General features: G+C 37.6%; 1 protein-coding gene across 4 annotated transcripts in view; it reads left to right on the top strand.

The window, feature by feature from the left end:
* Positions 1-7,034: 7,034 nt before the first annotated feature.
* The window catches only part of LOC128733480 (uncharacterized), a 179,871-nt gene continuing 164,783 nt past the window's right edge, over positions 7,035-22,122 (top strand). The window contains exons 1-2 of one of the 4 annotated variants that reach the window (XM_053827088.1): positions 7,120-7,159; positions 8,345-8,418. In XM_053827088.1, coding sequence (XP_053683063.1) covers positions 8,417-8,418 — 2 coding nt within the window. In that variant the 5' untranslated portion in view covers positions 7,120-7,159; positions 8,345-8,416. Of the gene's footprint in view, positions 7,160-7,281; positions 7,328-8,344; positions 8,419-22,122 lie in introns of those variants that run through there. The other 3 variants (XM_053827089.1, XM_053827091.1, XM_053827090.1) reach the window with 3 other exon arrangements.

Raw genomic sequence — 22,122 nt, 5'->3', positions numbered from 1 at the left:
GTGTGCGATGACCGGCAGTGAGGAACGTTATACTGACCCGATCACTGACGACTGTTCTACCCATTGTATAACACGTTTCGACGGCGAGTTCATTGATAAGATTGATTTTCGGCCCAATGCTGCATGTGCACATTTACTGCGAAACAACAGCTGTGCATCTTCATCCGTATCCAGCCTAATCTATGGCACTATTCCGGTTACTACAGACAATTCACACTACGAACAAGTTCATCCGCACTGGACATCTGACGATTATTCAACGGTTGTTGTACGAGATTATGAGCCAGATGATTACCCTGCTCTGTCAGGTAATGGTTTTAATAGTATATGCCCTGTCGAAGCTGTGTCGGATTCTGTACCACCTTACAAAGATGTAAATTCCCAGCCTATCGTCGCACAAGCGCTACCAGATACATTCATCTCGTCTGATCATACGAGGATTCTTGACGCAGCTACGGTTCGGCTCGCTGAGTCTGAATTCGTCATCAATATGATATATCAAAACGTAAGAGGCCTGCGAACCAAAGTGGATGAATTTTTCGTTGCGATTTCGGATATACAATATGACGTTATTATTCTCACTGAGACTTGGCTCAACGAGTGCTTTCATTCAGCACAATTGTTTGGAAATGCCTATAACGTGTTCAGGAATGACCGTAATCCACGCAAAACAGGAAAGAGACGTGGTGGTGGCGTTTTAATAGCAGTTGCTAACCGTTTAAGCTCGCAAATCTCGTCGGTTCAAACTTCTGACGTAGTGGAAGAGCTTTGGCAGGGTGTCGATTTCCTGGCGAAACCTGGAAAATCAGGGAATATCAGGGAATTCATTTTTGGATCAGGGAAATCAGGGAATATCAGGGAATTTCAAATGCTATCAGGGAAATTTTATTTACCCGGAAATATTGTTGATCAACTTTGGAATCGAATCAAATTTCGTGTAAAATATACGCAGATTGATCGGTTGAATTAAAACTTGTCACATGTCTAGTGTCGATTCGATTATCTTTCAGTTTGTCGTAGATTTTTTATTGTTTTGCGCCATACAATTGTCAGACTTCACTCGCTGTAGTGCTCGAAATCGGCAATGGCAGGCCTCACGCACTTCACAGTGCAGACATCAAGAGCCCAAAGTGGGATACAGACTTATTTATACGCGATCTACAGCGTTTTCACCAATTGTAGAATTTTACACTCAGATGCCCCAAGCATTGATTATCTTCTATCAGCGTCCATGATTCATGTCCGTTAAGGGTTACCGGGAGCATTAACGTTCTGTAGAATTTGCGTTTATGCGAGTTGGCAGCCTTCAGGACTGGTTCAGCTGGTTACGTAATACGCAGAAAGCTTACATGTTTCTCTGTTCTGACGTGATCCGCAGTGAGCCCGCGACTGTTGGCCTAGTTCTTCTCATCTGTCATTTACTGGCATTCGACATTAAACAAGCTGTTACACTGTCTTCCACACGTTGTGCCTATCACTTCCTTCGTAGTTGTTGGCGCCATGGAGGATCCTCCACAGCCCACTTACATCTTATTCCCTTTCTTCCTGCTGTTCTGCGATTCGTTGATCAAGCTTTCTGGTGTACTCCACTGCAACGTCATATGCTGTAAACCGCTTAATGTTGAAATGCAACATCCTCTCAGTGCGAGCCTTCGCCGATTTCGATAACCTTGCGCGGATCTTACGACGAGATAGTGGTCAAAGTCGATAAGAAAATACCGTACATTGATGACTTCCAAAAAGTATCGACCGTTAAGGATCGGTCTGGGAGCTAGAGTTTTGAATTTTCAAGTCGTACGCACCCCATAAATCCTTTCGAGCCTGTCATCGAATTCGTTCTAGTAAAGCAATGCAAAGTCTTGGGCTTAAACCGTCAATAGACATTGCCCTTCTTTATCGACAGAGTTCGCAGCCGGTTGTTAGAGTTCAGGAAAATTATGGGGTCCTACTGACTCTATCTAGCAAAAACCGCCTAGCCGAGATTCGTACACGACTGGCTTGTTAGATCAGCATCGTACCTCGAAGCTAACTGCGCGGTTCAATTCGTCCCTAGTATCATCAGATTTATGATTTGTTGGTGAGTATACGTAAGCTGTAGTTGAAGAATTTGCCATATACGGTCATCGGACCAAACGGTCGGCCACCGAACTTCCTTCGAGTCAATGTAGGTCTCAAGCCTTGATAGTTGCAATCCGATATCATGACACCCAGCTTTAGCCTTAACTACGCATACTGTCCACCATTGAGGGTTAAAATATTTGCCATGTGGACATTTTCTAACAATATATCTAGCTAAACTTTTGCCGTACCTCGAGGCCAGCAAAACGCACAGTTTTGTACGTTGGCGGAACTAGCGCTCATTTCTAGGGGGGGCTATAGCCCCGGAATTTTTTTCGACCGTTTTATTGGTCGGCCAAGTCAATTTTTCTAGGGGGGGTTAAGTTTCCCCTAGGGGGGGTTCCCCTAGTTCCCCCCTAGTTCCGCCAATGGTTTTGTACCAAAAATCTTAAGTGAATCATCTCCTAAACCCCATACTTTTTGCAGCAGAGATAATAAGCTGAAACTTCCAGGATACTTTTGTTTTAGTTCAATTAAAAAACCGCAGACATGTGTCCACCTTTCGGCAAAGTTACTAGTTTGAGCGTTCTGAAAGTTAGCAAGATTTGTTATGTTTACACGACTGTAATGTTGTTGTATGTAACATCTAAGCTTTGTGGAAAAACAGATCTATTAGATTATTTCCCAATCTTTGTTTCTTTGGATTCAAGTTGATACCTCAAACATAATTGTCCCTATAGAATCGATAGAAGAGTGCGTTGCGTTTTCGAAACGCTGATAAGAAATAGGTTAAGAATCTTTGATATGTGTTCTTAAAACACGAAGAAATCTAGCTTTAGTTAGCAGGTCGCATAAGCCATGGTAAAGGGTAAAAAACTAAAGCCAGAAATCGCCCAAATAAGCTTTATACTCGAGTTTTGAGGGTCAGGGAAAAATATTTAATGCATCAAGGAAAATCAGGGAAAGTCAGGGAATTTTATTTTTGGATTTGAGTCGACACCCTGTTTGGGTAAAAATTTTCGGATTAGATGGAACTATTTGCCTTGGCGTCGCTTACATAAGCCCTGACAGTGCTACTAACGTGTCGTCAGTTGAATCTCATATCGATTCAGTCTTACGGCAGTCGAACGCCTTGCAACCCAATGACTTGCATATTGTTTTTGGGGACTATAATCAGCCAAACTTATCGTGGCTTAGGGGCCCAAATGGAGCTGCATTTCCCGATCCCAGCTCTTCAACTTTTTCTCTGGCTAGTACTGCGCTGATCGATGGGTTTGCTCTCTTGAACATGGGACAAATGAACACGGTTGTCAACAGCATATGTCGTCCGCTAGACCTTATCTTTGTGAATGATGCAGCTAAAGATGCCTGCACTGTATCTGAAGTTCTTGAGCCAACATTACGTGTTTCCCTGCCCGTTTCGTATGAAAGTTTCGCGATGACTAACGAGTTGAACTTCAGCAAAGCTGATTTTGTTGCACTAAACGAATCACTACTTAGTGTCGATTGGACCTTGCTCGACAGCTTTGTCGACGTGGATTCAGCTGTTGACTACTTTAACACAACAATCTCGGGTTTTCTGCATTTATACGTGCCAACACGGCGACCGCGCATGAAGCCACCTTGGTCTACATCCAGACTTCGGCATTTGAAGCGTAAACGATCTGCTGCCTTAAGGAGGTATAAGAATAGGCGTAATCCCACAACTAAACGTGCTTTTTGTCAAATTAGCAATGAATATCGAATCTACAACCGACAACTTTATTCGTGCTACGCTACGCGACGTATGCAAAGTGATCTGAAACAAAACCCGAAGCGCTTCTGGTCTTTCGTCAACGAAAAACGTAAACATATAGGACTGCCATCTAAAATGTTCCTGGGAAATTCCGAATCTTACAGCCAACAGAAAACCTGTGATTTATTTGCGAAGCATTTTTCCAGCGTATATAATCCAGTTACAGCTCTTCCTTCCCAAATTGACAAAGCGATGCGCAATGTTCCCGAAAACCTCTTCAATATGGGTTCTATACAATTCTGCGAATCTGACATTAACCTTCCGTTACTCGCGCCAACTTTTGTAACACGGATACTCGCGTGTTGTATTTTGTACAACACTCTTTATCTCGGAATATCTTGGAATCCTGGCTATATAGAAAGTTACTGTCTTCAGCAAAGTTAACCAGTAGGTTAAGACCTTTCGTTTGGGGGATAAAATTTTATAAGTCTGTCACCAGGTGGCGCCAAAAACCCGCTGTAAATTGCACATCTTACAATTGCAGCCATGTACTTGTAGCTGCATTCGGAAAGATCCTTTTATCGTTCCTAAATGATGTAGCATTCTATTGATTAAATTTTTTTCTAGCGGTTATCATGTTTTCTTAGATATTTTATTATTAGGTTAGATAAGTTATTATATTTGCGAAAATTGGATACTTCCGTTCTTCAGCCTAGCATTTTTGGTCCACTAAAACATTTTTTGAAAACAGGATCTTACAAATGAACAGATTCCGTAAATAGAACACATTCAGAAAACTAGCCCATACGCTAGCGCCGTGAAAACACGAAATTATGCACTTTCGCACTCCTGCGAAATGAGCAGCTATATACAGAAACAATTTTCACTTATGATGAAATAAGAGAAAATTCCAGTAGGGACCAAATGCGGTACCCCTCACACGCCGTTTTCGGATTTATTTTTTTAATACACTCATTATGTTTACCTAATGCCAGAAAAAACATGTAGGGGAACTGTGGGTAAAATGAACAGGGGAGGTAAAATGAACAGGTAGCCAAATTACCAGTAAACCGATTAAAATCTGTACCAGATCAATAGGTATCTTCTCCTAGAAGTATTTCAAGCTGTTTGAGACAATATGTGGAGATCATAAGTTTTCTAATGTGAAAAAAATTGAAAAAGTAAAAAATATTTGTTGAAATCTGACGCCGATGGTAATTTCCACTAATAGTATATAAGCTTTTTTGGCGAAACAAATTAAATTTCGACTGTTGGTATCATTTAGTGTTGTTTGCTTATCACTGTCCTGCGGATCTGTCGAAAATTCCAAGTATTTTTATCAACTGTTTGTTTATAATAAACACTAGAAAATAATTCGTGTTTTGGGGGCAAAATGAACACTTCACTATGGGGGCAAAATGAACAATGTGTATAATGATGTTTTATTTTCAATATATCAGCAGCCAGGATCTAATTACAATTTAATCAATAAAAATGATCGAGTCCCTCGAAAAATGACAGAAAATGACCGATGAAGCGAGTTGAAAGTCAAACATCATATGAACGTGGCGAAGATACATTATGTTAACTTTGTGGAGTCCAATTTTAATTTTAGCAGCCTTGTTGAATATCTACAGCTTATGTAGAACAATGATAAGGTAACATAATGTTTAATTTATCCAAACTGCATGTTAACTTTAGTTTTCTATGACATGTTCATTTTGCCCTTACTGCATGTTCATTTTACCCACACGAAAAAAATCAGGCTCGAATGTGACACTTTCGAAAATAAGGAATTTTTCATGACAAATCGTCCTTTTTCAAACATCTTTATATTTTACTACGTGGAATATGAATCCAGCTTTCAATTCATGTAGTGCGCTCAGCATTTGGTTGGTTCCTGGGGAAGCAAATGGCGACATTGCTAAGGGTGTTCATTTTCCCCCCAGTTCCCCTACTTTTACTTTTTTTGTACTTTTACGGCGAAAATATCATTTATAGAAAGGTGCGTCAAACTTACTACGCAAATTGAAAATAACACTCAAATTTAAAGTTCAATTTTGGTGTTTGGAAAGCCACTTCTAAATAATTTATAATTTTTACACATGCGTTTGAGCTGTATCTTTCATTTCTAGAAAGGTTCGGTTGGATAAAATGAGGTTGAAGAGAGTTATGAGCTCTGTTCCCACTTACCCCGTATTCCCATTTGCCCTAGGATACCTTATTGTATTATTACATACGTGGATACATGCTACTATCACTACAAAGAGCCTTACGTAGTCCTGCGTCACCTATGCGGTCGTGTCTTGTACACAACCCCTCTAATTTTTTTGATATCTCAATTTTTCAATTTTTTTGAGCTCCTAATTGGCGATGAAAAAAATTTGATGAAAAAATAGTTTTCGCTTTGAAAAATGGCCGCCATTTTGGTAATTTTTCGAAGTTTTAAAAACCACTACGTAACAATTTAGGTATTGACCTAAAGCTTCCATCATTCTTGAAACCCGTTCTCCGATACTCCGTCAGTTCCCGGTACGTACCGCCAGCAAGGAATTGTTTTCAAGAGAGCACCCACGCCTAGCTGCCACCAGCATAATAATTACTATTCGTGTATCCAAAAAATTCAAAATATATCTTCAAATATTCCTTAACCAATAAGCAAAATACCCCAACACTTAACCTCAATTCCAGCATCCGAAAAAAATTTACGAATATCTATTATTTTTCGACCTTCCAGAGTAGGGTCCCCCCTTAAAATACTCCGCAATTGCATCGGCAGAACATATTTCATTTGAGCTACTAAAGCGCGCAAAATTATCAATTGAAATTGGACAATAAATGCGGTGAAATTTTTTTTTACTTAAAAGTATATATTCAAAATTATTAATTAAAAAAATCAAATAAATGATAAAATCTATTAATTAGCTCAACATACATTGTTAAAAATTATTATTCTTGTTTGTGAAGTAAAGTATACTATAGGCTATACATCTAGCAATCGTTATACCAACAAAGCATTTCTATTTTGATAACTAATGCCATTTTGCTTAATTTAGAAGTTTACGGACCTGTAACTATAGGCTTTACGTCAAGGCTCTCGGCAACAGATTCTCAGGCATCAGTTGCATATGAACATAAAAAGAGAACTGATCAGTTATTGAACCATTTCTTCTCTCATATAATGATCACTTTCTTAAGTATTTGTGTTGGCTGTAGAGGAATAAAAAGAAATAATAAAGTAGGTCATGGTATATAAACACAAGTTCAAGGCAAGTACAGTTTCAGATATTTTTCATTAGTCGAGTTGATAACAAGTGCCTGCAAAAAGTGGTTCTGTGTGCGGACTAGCATTTTAGATTTGAACAGGTGAGATAAAGCAATTTTTCGAAATGAACAGTACGTGGTAAGCCGAGCAATGATGCATGTTGCAAACAGAAATCACTATCGTAGCAGTTAAATAATGTGACATCTATCTTGTTGAGAAGCAAAACGTGACACTTATATTGACGGAGAAAGTGATGTACAGTTAAAAATGTGGGTTGAACATATACGGCACATAGCTGTGTTAATATTCCGGTAACCCACATTCATAGCGAAGTCGATGAATTTGATTTTGATGTATTGCAAAGCATTTGTGTCAATGAGAATTTCTGGACAAATAACTTAGACCTGTACCTACAAGATTTTTTTTTTGCTGTAATAAAAAAAATTGTATTCATCTATTCTAATTTGATTGCTAGAAAATCTATGAAACCGTTGAATGTCGAAACTAAATTTTCTATGTTAATTTATAGCGCATCGCATATGTTTTTTTTTCTAACGGAATTCGAAATGTGGAGCAAAACTTAATATTTAGATTATGGAGTATGCGCTGTTTTACTGTTAATACGGCAGTAAGCAGCAAGGCATGCATCATTTAGACATTACGGTATTTTGTTTATAGCTATACATTATTCACTAACATTTACATGTGACCTACCATCTATAATTTCAAATGAATTTATTTCAGATAAATTTTTAATCATCAAAAAAGTATTGAGCAAATCGAAAGCTTCTTAGTTTTATATTTTTACCATAAAGCCTCAATTTACAGAATTTTGTTTGTGTTATGAACAGTTAATAATTTTGAATCAAATTTATCTAGGAGTTTCTGTGTGATGTAAATGTGTATCTTAAATTTTCTTGTTCAATGAACTTGAAAAAATCTGTACAATCATTACTAGTGCATTAATTTCCGAGTAAATGCCTTTTTCGGTTATTTATACGTGTCACATGAACAAATTATCAGGTCAAAGTAAATTATTAGTCAAAAAGGAATTTAGTGAGATTACAGTTAAATTTTCGAAAAACTGTGATAGGTTACGTTTTTATTGCTTTCAAAGTTCAATGAAGAAATTTTTCCTAAACAAGTGATAAAAATGAATGAATTAAAGATGGTGCATAGCGTTATTATTGTAAGGTACCCCGGGGCAAGTGGGACCTAATAGGTTCATAGTTAGGATTCATTCGATTGTGTAATCTACACCTTTGATTATTTTAAAATTCTTGCAGCACAGAAACTCTTCAGCGGTATCACTTTGAAGGTTTAATTACAAAAAAGGACTATCGATTTACATGCAATGAATGTAAGTAGAATTTTCTAAACAAATGAGGCAAGTGGGACCTATGTTCAAATTTGATTAAAATACACAACTTAACAGAAAATTGTGTATGCTGATAGTCAGAAACGTTAAAACCTTGCAAAAGCGACCAAAGGCAATGTTTCTATATATGGTTCATCCAAATATGCCGTAAAAAATCAGATTACTATTTAAGCACGACGGGCGACTTTATTATGAAATTAAATCGCAGTTCGTGTACAACTGCGGAGTAATGCAGGATTATAACGCAATGTAGTTGAATATGGAACTGTATCAAATTCTTGCGAAACGTAATTTATGTTTAACCATTCTTTAATAGTTCCTAAATACGATTATAATCTGTTTGTCCTACTATGCACAATGCAACAGTGCTGATAATGAAACTATCATAACAAATAGTTACGCTATGACAACTATAACGCTTTATTTTTGCACTTCCAGTTGCAGATTAGCTTAGTTACATCAACTTTGCCTTCCCGGATTCACATAACATCAGTTATGTGTCGCCAGGATGGGCCCAAACTGTTTACTCCCTCATAAGCCATGATGGACTTCTTTTTAGGGTCCCCTTGCTTTGGCCTTTTTTGGTTTTATTTTAAAGTTTTACCGATACATATATTACATATATTATGATACATATATTATGATACTATTATTTTTGATTTGTATTTGAATTTGTAATTTTTATAAAACTGATAGAGTCAATTTTTATACGCATCACTTTCAACTAAATTGTTATATAAACTGTTTCTTATGCTCCGCCGTTCTCGGTTTATTCAGATGTGAAATATAAAAATTAGCTATTATAGTCAACTCATGCAAAGTATCCGATAACCGTGTAATCGACCATCACGGATTTGAACCAATTTTGTAAGATTGTTCATTTTAGGTCAGAAAGCAAAAATCTTAAATTTGGTGCCGATTGATACCCCCGATGATTAGTGGTAGTACCTCCTTTTTAAAAGGAAAGACCCGTTTTGTCAACCTTTTTATTTTTATTTACTTATAACATGGAAATATTAGGTTTAGAAATAAACTATTTCCACTTTCCAATTCTAATCGAAACTAGTCGAGTAAATAATGGTTTTTAGCGTTTTGAGCTGGAAATGATCATATAGAAATCGACACGTCTTCGGAACTTACTTCAACTGTTTGTTAACGTTGTGCTAGTTATCATCCATATGCATCCTAGCGATAAACAATCTTCAGAGTGTATTTTAACCTGCTAAATAACTTTGTAGAACATTTGAAAGCAATGAAAACAACGCACAGAGGAGTATTTGGACCAAAAACCTGGCCAAAATGAGGAAAATTAAAACTCGTTCAATCTCCTCCAATTAAACCTCGCTGTCTTCCCAGATACCTATCACACAAAGTAACGTTAACTTTGAATCCACTTGTTTCGTTTACGTCTTTCATAGAGCTGTCAAACTTCGAGTAAAAATGGGCCAAATATTTTCGCTCATATAGGTAAGGATGTTGCCTTTCACATTTCTTAGGCTGTACATATCCTATCGACCAGCTGTAAAAAGGTTTTTTAAACTCAAAGGTTTTACAATTATTTGTTGATATAGATATTAGATTTCAACGAATATAATGATGACAAGCGAGCACTATTTATTATAGCAAAATAGCGCAAATATGATGCTATTTTAAACTAATATTTGTTTATGTTCTCACCTTTTCTCATCACAATCTTTGACGCCATTTCATAGCTTAGAGTCCCAGGAAGAAGGCTGTGAGTGAAATTTTTGCAACTTTTTGCAATTTTATGAAATAAAAACTCTACTAAATGATGAAATATTCAATTTCGCAGCATTTTTCTTAGAATAAATTAGACTATCATGAAATTTCAAGCATTTGAAAGATAAATTTTATGCCATTGTGATTGTGAGACTCCAGAGGAATGCTCTATAAGCTAATTGAACAAGAAATTTCAGGTATTATAAGAAGAATTCGCCAAATTTCTTTAATTTCTATCAAATTTGCGCATGCTTTGATAAGTACAGTCAGTCAGTCTAATTTCTGCTTAAATATCACATAATAGTTGATGAAATTATTAGTGCTATTTGTGAGTAACAAATTAGTTAATCAATTAGTAAAACAACCATGCATTAATCGGCAGTTAAAATTAAAATGACCCATAATTGTGTGTAACCCATGATTGTGGACTGATTGTACGTGCTGGATCTGGATTAGGTTTTCCTGTGATCAAAGCCCATCGAAGGGGTTTCTTAATGGACCGAGAGAAGCATGCGTAGGAAAACGAAGGAAAGTGTTTAAGACTTCTCTCTCTCTCACCTCTCTATCTTACCTCTCTCTCATATCTCTCTCTCTTTATTCACGCAATTTTTATAAAATTTTCCATTCTTCAACTATCAGTAAAAGCAATAGCAGAAAAGTTGTCCTACACTACTAGGTAGATACAAACTTAATTCCATAAAAAAATACTGCATAGAACTAATGATACTATTTTTCACTCATTACCGCTTGTTTACTCTAATGAAAATGATTAACAATACTTTTGGCCAACTTTTCGGCTCAAATACTCCTATTTGCAACGTGTGCAAAATTTTTGAGCAGAATTGATTTTAATGTGGTTTCTTTAAACAAATCATTAAATTTCGCAACCAGTAAGAGATAGATAGTTTTTTTGAATAGATAGATAACTAATTAATAGGGAGAATAGATAGAAAATGAGCTGCACACACACATACACTCACACACACACACACACACACACACACACACACACACACACACACACTCACACTCACACACACACACACACACTCACACACACACACACACACACACACACACACACACACTCACACACACACACACACACACACACACACACACACACACACACACACACACACACACACACACACACTCACACTCACACACACACAGACTCACACTCACACACACACAGACTCACACACACACACACACACACTCACACACACACACACACTCACACACACACACACACACACACACTCACACACACACACACACTCACACACACACACACACACACTCACACACACACACACACACACTCACACACACACACACACTCACACACACACACACACTCACACACACACACACACACACTCACACACACACACACACACACTCACACACACACACACACACACACTCACACACACACACACACACACACACTCACACACACACACACACACACTCTCACACACACACACACACACACACACACACACACACACACACACACACACACACACACACACACACACACACACACACACACACACACACACACACACACACACACACACACACACACACACACACACACACACACACACACACACACACACACACACACACACACACACACACACACACACACACACACACACACACACACACACACACACACACACACACACACACACACACACACACACACACACACACACACACACACACACACACACACACACACACACACACACACACACACACACACACACACACACACACACACACACACACACACACACACACACACACACACACACACACACACACACACACACACACACACACACACACACACACACACACACACACACACACACACACACACACACACACACACACACACACACACACACACACACACACACACACACACACACACACACACACACACACACACACACACACACACACACACACACACACACACACACACACACACACACACACACACACACACACACACACACACACACACACACACACACACACACACACACACACACACACACACACACACACACACACACACACACACACACACACACACACACACACACACACACACACACACACACACACACACATAGACATTGCTCAGTTCGTCGAGCTCCATCGATTGGTAAGGACTGTATCGAAAAATCTTTAGCAACATCTATCCGTGAATAAAAATGAAATACGATTATTATTCCAATTTGTGTTTTCGGTTTATTAAAGATAAGTATGACTTGAAACAATAGTATGGCTTACATTAGTCAAAATAATCTTGCTGCTATTTAATGGGGTTTTAACCAATTGGTCATTCACCAAAAAGTCAAAATAATCGGTTCTAAAGAATGAGCGCACTTTTGATGAAATGCCTTCCAGCAAATTCTGCACACTTGCTTATTTGTATTTCCTTGGCGCAGCTGTCCAATTTTTCTTGAATTCCTTCATGCTTTGGGAAACTGTTCCTTCCCTCCTGAGGATCCCCTTCACAATCGACCAATAACGTTCAATTGGTCGGAATTCTGGACAATTTGGTGGATTGATCTTTTTCTCGACGAATTAGACATTTTTGTCTAAAAGGTACTGTAGTATAGGCCTAGCGCAATGTGCAGATACCAAATTTGGCCAAAAGAGACAGGAAGACTGATGCTGTTTATAGAAGGACCACACTCTTTATTCCTAGTATTCATCTTTGTAAATTTCAGCATTTATTGCACCTTTTGTGAAGTAAAGACGTGAACGTAGACCACAAGTACAAATAACTTGCCATATTCTAGTTCTGTCCAATTTTTTCCAGCGCAATCGTATTGTCGGTATCGTCCACCTCCTCGTCCGCTTATTTCGTGCAGAGCTTTGGCCCTGGAAGCGCTCTTGAATCTTGTTTGGCGTAAGTTTCGTCGTCCATAAAGATGCACTTGTCGCTGTTGCCCAATATCCGTTTATAGTTTCTGTGTGCTTGTTTTGGCTCGAGATTATTGCTTGGATTTCTTAGGCACCTTACGCTGTTTGTGTGTCTTTTAGGAGTTCCTGACATTGCTTTTCTGAATCATCCCAATGCTTGTTTCAAGCAGTTTAGCCAAATCACGCGTTGATACCGATTAGTGTCATTTGATAAGAGTTACTACTACATAATCCACCAGGGGCTAACTGGAACTAGGTTTTCTTCCGGACCTAGGCAGATCTTTCAAGGAGAACTCTTTTCCATATATGTCGATATATTTTTCACGCTTGGGTGGTGCACTTTAAACCGTTTTGCGGTTTGGTGTAGGTAACACCCTTTTAAGTGCAGAAGTGTGCAGAATTTTCTCTCTGGTTTCAAGATCAATCCGAGGCATAGCGCAAAGGAAAAAAGTACCGTCATCCGGGGATACTTGCAACACTTTTGAACTTTGACTTGGTATAACTTTCAAAGTGTACCGTTTAAATCCAAGTGTAAGTAGTCAAAACTTGTATAGTGGTCAATACTTTTGATTCATCATTATGAGAAAAATTATCAACTAAATGAGCCTGTAGAATGAATCGAAAATAGGGGTGTTGCAAGTTACCCAGTAAACGGGGTTACTTGCAACACTTTTCTGTTTTTTTGCGTTTCTTATAATTTTAAATCTGATTTTGACGAAATGGCGAACATCATAGTTTGTTTATAAAGTGCTGTGATTATTTTCAACCAATTACGTGTGAAATTTTGCGTGCACATTAGATATTTCGTATCAAAAGTGTACATAAAGTGATTTAAATCAGGATAAGTACAAGTGCAGTAGCAATTGCTACTTATTTTGGTTAAATTTTATTATTTTAATCCCGCCACGGCCGGTTGCCGTCGGTGCTGGTTATTGTTTTTTTTTATTGTCTGCCGGCGCGCGCTGTGTGTACGATTAGCATCCACTGAGTAGTAGGCAAAATGGAATGCGCAAAGTGTAAGGAGATACTGCTGATCAATGATTTGGTTTGTTGCTGTCAATGCAGTGAGAGATTTCACTCGCGCTGTGTTGGAATTGGTAATTCAACAATGAAATTGATCAACGCAAGCGAAAATGTTCTGTACAAGTGTAATAATTGCCTATCAGTTCAGAGTTGTGACGAGTTGAATGTATCGGTTTTGGATGTCATTGTATTAAGAGACGAGATGAAAAAACTCTCGGCCTCCATTGCAGATATCCAAAGCAACATTGCTACTCAGATAGGTAACGCGTTGAAAATCGGAATAGAAGAATTGAGCTTAAATGTAAATGGTACTATAAATAGAAAGGTTGCCGATTTTGAAACTTTATTTAGTGAAAATTTGGAAAACATGACTAGTACCATTTTAGAAAATAAACGTGAAAAGGATTCAGTTGCGATGAATAGGGAGGTATCGGATACGGTTGATATTAGCCGAAACCCAGTTAAAAAGGGTAAAAAGCGTAAATTAAATGATGACGTTAATGAAAGTAATGACGAAAGAATTACTTACGCGAACGTTTTGAGCGGTAAGGCAAAGAAACGTAAGGCTGGTCCGGTCATTGTTATCAAACCGAAAGAGTCCACCCAAAGCAGTGAAGTTACGCGGGATTTTTTGAAATCAAATTTAGATCCGAAAACACACAAAATTAGTAACTTTAAAAACGGAAAAGATGGCTCTGTTATTGTTGAGTGTGTAACTAAAGATAATGTGGAGGCGGTGAAAAATGGCATTGAAGATAATCTGGGCGAAAGCTATATAGCTGTTGTTCCCACACCTCCGGTGCCAAGATTAAAGGTTGTGGGAATGAGTGATCAATATTCCTCTGAAGTCTTTATTGATTTTTTGAAAAGTCAAAATGAAGATTTCGCAATTGATACAGTCAAGGTTTTAAGTACATATGAAAATCCTCGCATGAAGTATAATAAATATAATGCTATAATTGAAGTCGACATAAGGACGTACAATGTTTTATTATCGGCGAAGAAAGTAAATGTTGGATGGGATCGGTGCCCAATTATTCCCGCGATAAATGTGCTTAGATGCTTCAAATGCGGCGAATTTGGCCACAAAAGCACGGATTGTAAAAATAATGAAACGTGTTCTTTGTGTAGCGATCATCACAGAACATCTGAATGTACATCTACTGTTTTGAAATGCGCTAATTGTTGTAAGTTTAATAAGGAACGTAGAATGAATTTGGACTTTAACCACGCTGCATCCAGCGCGGACTGTCCAGTTTATAAAAGATTGTATGAACAAAAAAAAGATAGCTTGCATTTCAATAAGTAGCAATCAAGATCCAGTAAGAATGTCAACAAATGTGATATTATTTACGTAAATATTGCTGGTTTACCTACAAGCTACGTAGCATTACGTCAGGTTGTAGAAGAACAACGTCCATTTATGGTATTTTTATCAGAAACACATATTACAGATATGGATGCTTTTGAGCAATATGCTATACCTGGATATAAAGTCGTTGCCTGTTTATCACATTCTAGACACACTGGCGGTATTGCTATATATGTCAAAGAATCAATTCAATTCAATGTTTGTAATAATGAAACAATGGAGGGAAACTGGTTCTTAGGCATAACAGTGGAAAGTGGCATGAAGATGGGTAACTATGGTGTTGTTTATCACTCACCCAGTTTTAGTGACCAGCGATTTATGCAAATATTGGAAAGCTGGTTCGAGATATTTCTTGATAGCAGCAAATTCAATATGATTGCTGGTGACTTTAACATAAACTGGCGTGATAACTACAGTTCGAGACATTTGAAGCGATTAGTTGAATTTTTTAATTTGAAACAAATTATAAACGATTATACGCGTATTTCCAGACACAGCAAAACTCTTATTGACCATGTGTATACTAATTTTGATTCGGTTCGTGCAGATGTGAATTCTGACTTGAAAATCACAGATCACGAGACTATCGTTGTTAGTATTTGCCATAATATGAACAGCGAGAGTAACTTAGTCAAACTTAGGTGCTGGAAAAATTACTCGAAACGTAAGATTACTGATCTTCTTGCGAGAAATCTGGTCTTACTGACCTACTGAAAGCTTGTACCAATGAGTTGGTTCAACAAAAGAATGTTGTGATTGAGAATTCTAACAGCTGGTACAATCTGGATCTCCTGCGTCTTAAACGTAAGAGGGACAAATGGTACAAGAAGTTCCGTAGAACTAACAGTAGCTATCATTGGTACAAGTATACGGAAATGCGAAATACATATTCACAATCTCTGATCAAGACACGGAGCGAATATTTGCAGAGGAAAATTGACCATCATAAAAACAACAGCAAAGAGCTATGGAAAATACTCAAATCATTGTTGAAACCCAGCGATTGCAAAGCGCGATCTATAACCTTTAACGGCACATTAGAATTTTCGGAAAGAGAAATCGCATCTAGGTTCAATGATTATTTTATCGATAGTATTTCAGCGATTAATCAGTCTATTGAATTGGTTGATGAGCCTGAAGAACTCAAGCAACCTTTCAATACTGACTGTACGTTTAGCAGATTTCGTCCAATCACGATAGAAGGGTTGAGAGATATTTGTTTTTCAATGGAAAAAACGGCTGGAATAGATAATGTTAACGCTAGAGTTATTCAAGATTGCTTTGATGTCATTGGACACGACCTTCTTGGCCTAATCAATGAATCGTTGCAGACTGGGCACGTGCCTCAAGTTTGGAAGGAATCCTTAGTAGTTCCTATACAAAAAGTTGCTGGTACGATTAAAGCCGAAGAGTTTCGTCCCATCAATATGTTACACACACTAGAAAAAGTTTTGGAACTTGCTGTGAAAGGCCAACTGTTGAGTTATCTTAATTCTAATGATTTGCTAATACCAGAACAATCAGGATATCGGGAAAGTCATTCTTGTGAAACTGCATTAAATCTGGTGTTGGCGAAATGGAAAGAAAACATTGAGCGTAAAGATGCTATCGTTGCTGTGTTTCTGGATCTAAAACGCGCGTTTGAAACAATATCTAGGCCCTTGTTATTGCAAAGTATTAAGCGCTTTGGAATGGTGGGGACTGTTTACAAATGGTTTGAGAGCTATTTGTGTGACAGGACTCAGAGGACTATTTTTAATAATTTTATTTCTGACCCCGTGGGTAATACTCTTGGAGTGCCCCAAGGGAGTGTCTTAGGGCCTATTTTATTTATTATGTATATCAATGACATGAGACGAGTGTTACGTTTTTGTGATATTAACCTTTTTGCCGATGATACTGTACTATTTATTGCAGCTAAGAAACTCGATTATGTTACAGCACACTTGAATGAGGATTTACGTTCGCTGAGCAGATGGTTGAAATTCAAACAACTAAAGCTAAACATCAGTAAGACTAAATTTATGGTAGTCTCGCGAAACCGCGTAAATGAAGATGTCTCTGTGGAAATTGATGGTGAGACAATTGAACGCGTACGAGAAATCAAGTATCTTGGCGTTATTATTGATGATAAACTAAAGTTCGATGTACACATTGACAATGTCATCAAGAAAATTGCCAAGAAATACGGAATTCTCTGTCGTTTGAAGAAAGATTTGAACACTTTTAGTAAGATTCATCTCTATAAATCAATCATCTCTCCACACTTAGACTTTTGCGCTTCCATTTTGTTCTTGGCAACTGAAACACAAATATCGAGATTACAGCGCTTGCAAAATAAAGTAATGCGGTTGATTTTAAGATGCAATAGATTCACTCCCTCGGCGCTAATGCTGGATGCTTTGCAGTGGTTATCGGTAAAGCAGCGCATTGTATTCTTAACGTTGGTGTTCATTTTTAAAATAGTGAATGGATTGCTGCCTCGATATTTGTGTAATCGAATTGTAAGAGGGAGTGATATTCATAGATATAACACTAGAAGCGCCTTAGAAATTAGAACACCAAATTTTATATCATGTGCTTCACAGAATTCATTGTTTTTTAAAGGTATTAATTTATTCAATTCGATGCCTACTCACATTAAACGTGCGACAACGCTGACCGAGTTCAAAAGGCAATGTATTTCACACGTCAAAGCTGTGTTTTGAACAGTTTTAAATTTTTTTTTTTTTGGTATTTCATGTTTAAGCCTGACGAAGTTTATAAAACGGATAATTTTGCATGGACACCAATATAGCTTTTTAGTAATTATTGAAGAGAGTAAAAACTATTATGTTCGTCTAGATGATGATGATGGATTTTGTAATTGTTGTTAGTAATTAAAAAAAAGAGTAGTCTACGAAGGTTTGAGCTTCGCGCGCGGTGCACAGATATAAAGGACTGAATGCTTTGGTTGATTGTTGATTGTTGACTGTGTTGGCAATTTACAATTATTTAAAAGACTTTTCAGCTGTCAAGTTGTACTCGTCAGATTATTCAGGAAGATTAGAACATTTCTGAAAGCTATTAGGGGTAGAATTTCCTAGCTGGTCAAGGTTCTTTTCGGGTGGGAAATTGCTTTGACTGCCCTGGGTGGGAATATCCTTATAAATTTAATGCTTGGTAAGCAGTTTGACTTATGCTTTGCTTGCTGTTAACGGCGGGAATGGCTTCGTCTGGACTGCTTAGCTCAGCAACGGATTACACTGGATGTTAGCTTAATGTAAATGTTGAATATCCCTTGTTCGCTGAAAGTTGTGTAATGATTGTACTGGGTATTCTAGCTTGAATGACTTGAGAGTTTAATTGTTCGTAGTCATGCTAGTGTTAGCCATTAGAAATTTGCTAAAGGAATTTGTATCTGTGTGAAAAAAACCAGTCCGTTTTTTTTTTGTTTTCCTGGTTTATTTTTATAATAATTATCATATAGATAAATCGTCTACCTCAAACCTCCGTAGGGGTAAGAGGTGGGCCCATCATCATCATCATCATTTCAAATCGCGAATGACTATTTTTAGAAACTTTGAATGTATTTGTAGACTACAAATTTCGCTAATCACAAATCGCTAAATCAGAATTACCCAAAAACATTTTTGTTTTGATCATCTACTATATATAGCGCAAATATCTGTCGACAGTTCACAAGTTTTAGACATAATATATATGCATAAAAATTGAACTGATTTTAATAATTTTTCATGCGATTACCCAGCCAACTGGTGATGAACCCACCTATGTACCGCCCAGGTGTTGAAAAATTCATAGCAGCAAAAAACTCAATGAGATTTCAAGCACAAGAAATTTTAATTTTGATCAGAAGCGCCGAACTCACATATGAATTTCTCACGCTATTATATGCGATGTCTCTGTTGCTATGCGATGTGAACCAAATTCAGCTGTGAACATTTTGCTTACTTCTTCCATAGCTGGCATTTCATACAACGAACCAGAGAGCGAAAGAGAATTAACCGCCAGAGAAAACATCAGCTGCGAAAAAAGCTAGCACACATTCATGAATGAAAATGGCAAACAAATTGGCAGAATTTGCATTTTTCCTTCGCTGGAATCGACGTTTTCTTAACTAGAAAGTAAAAAGCCTAATAAGAATTAGATAAGCATGTAGTTTAAATGTGTGTTTTAGTTTAACTTTACGATTTATTTAGAGATTCATTCTCTTACGCTCAGTCACAGTTACGTATCGCACGAGAGAATGCCTATGCTGTTCAACAACGACTTTGTATGTATAGGTGTATAGCTCCGGGTAGCAGTTGAAGCAAAGCAGAATATGATCAAGCGGGAAGAAATATGTGAGTTTTGTGCTTCTTGCTATGAAAACAGAAAAACTCATGCGTGAGTTTTTTCTGCATAGGATCAAGTTGACATGCTTCACAATTGATTTTGATTTTTGATGAGTTTTGAGATTTCGAGTTTTTAACATTTATTTATTTATTTATTTATTTGAGAAGGGAAAAGTCCGCTGGAGTGGAACAGTTATAACGTTCCTTCTCCAGTAGGCACAAAACCTCCTATCTTTTAGTACCAACAGATTTACACCAAATGATACATTTTTTAAACTTAAAACAAAGAGCACATAGTTTCCTTAACAAATAACTTACAAGAACTAGATGTATACAAAAAATAGTAGCTTAGGACTAACACGATACTATTGATATTATAAAGGACAAACTACATTTGTTTCAGAGCCCTACGAAAACGAGTTTTTAGAACGGTTCTAGATACGTTAAAATCAAAAACATTATAACATTTATTAAAAACGCGACACATGCTACTGAGAGGCTCATTACTACCATAATTAGTACGTGAGACGGGAATGTAAAAAAACGCATGGGATCGAAGATTTCTACGGCGAATGTTTATGTTTAGGAGTTGCAGAATATCGGAACAATCAACAAACGACGTTAAGAAGTCGGAGATAAAGGTAGCTTTAGTAACATCGCGCCGAAGTGCCACGTATCAAGCCCGATCAGATTACATCGATTTTGGTAACTTGGGAGGTTTAATGGATCATTCCAAGGTAGGAACCGTAAAGCGAAACGCACAAATTTCCGTTGGATTGCCTCAATCCGTTGAATACTGTTCTGATAGTACGGTGCCCACACATTCGAGGCATATTCCAATACAGAGCGCACTAAGGAACAGTACAGAGTTTTCAAACATGGAATGCTAGTAAACTGCTTTGTGGCCCTGAATAAGAAGCCAAGATTTCTCGAGGCTTTAGAGCAGATGAAGGCTATGTGATCCTTGAATGTCAGTTTGGAGTCCAGCAAAACTCCTAAGTCTTTTACAACTGTTTCCCGCTTTAGAACAACGTTAGATATTTTATAATCAAATGTTACAATTGATTTCTTGCGTGTAAAAGAGATGCAGGAGCATTTGGAAGCATTTAATAGCATCCTATTGGTATTACACCAGTCAGCAAAACTACTTAGCTGCGATTGCAAAAATTGGCAGTCAGACCAAGGCTGCTGATTTCTCCTGTGAACCAAAAATCGCTGCGCGTATCATTCGCACCGTGCTAACCTTTTACATATACACTCGCTTGCCTCATCGGTGACGAACGTATGTGCATAGGGAACGAAACAAGTGATTTTTATTTTATCCCTCTTCTGCATTGTCTTTCCATTCAGCGATTTGTTTTCTTTTACAAATAAGCGTCGAACATTCGGCAATGATTCGCTTCAGTATAGATGTGATCCTAATTGACTCACAGACGATGCGAAGCAACGTGATGAGAAGCGATGCGATTGCGAGGCGATCATATGCGGTCGCTTCATATAGATTGTTCTGTTGGCTAGCGCTGACAATAACGTGTCTATTATTTGCAGAGTGACTAAATTGTTCAATAAGTTTGTCGTGTATATTAAAAGGACTACGTCTTCTGGGCTTTACATATGAGCAGAGGTGGGCACCGCTAACCGAAATTTCAGCTTCGCTACCAGCTAACCCGCTAAATCAAAACGTTAGCTAATTAGATAAATACAAAGAGCGAAAAATATATTCTCGGATACAGGATACACATTTTTATGTATCTAAAAGTTGTATTGTAAAGAAATATGTAGCAAGATCTTTATGAAATAATATTTAGTCCTTTCAGTAAGTTTAAAATAGTCGGTAATACTAATTTACTTTTGTTTTCGTAGTCTACGACTATAGTACGTTTTGATAATGTTCGCACTTATTTTATGTTCCCTGCTGTTCCTTATTTTGCATTTAAAATTCAACCTGACCTTGCGCTTTTCTGTGCAATTCCGTGAAAAAATTTGCAGGCATTCACGAAAAATGTTTAAAGACCATTTTCACTTGCCACTAATACGGTAATACTAATTTACTTTTGTTTTCGTAGTCTACGACTATAGTACGTTTTGATAATGTTCGCACTTATTTTATGTTCCCTGTTGTTCCTTATTTTGCATTTAAAATTCAACCTGACCTTGCGCTTTTCTGTGCAATTCCGTGAAAAAATTTGCAGGCATTCACGAAAAATGTTTAAAGACCATTTTCACTTGCCACATTAGCACATAACA

Source organism: Sabethes cyaneus, chromosome 2 (assembly GCF_943734655.1).
Source record: "Sabethes cyaneus chromosome 2, idSabCyanKW18_F2, whole genome shotgun sequence".
NCBI classification, from domain to species: domain Eukaryota; kingdom Metazoa; phylum Arthropoda; class Insecta; order Diptera; family Culicidae; genus Sabethes; species Sabethes cyaneus.
This window is presented reverse-complemented; position numbering and strand designations above follow the sequence as displayed.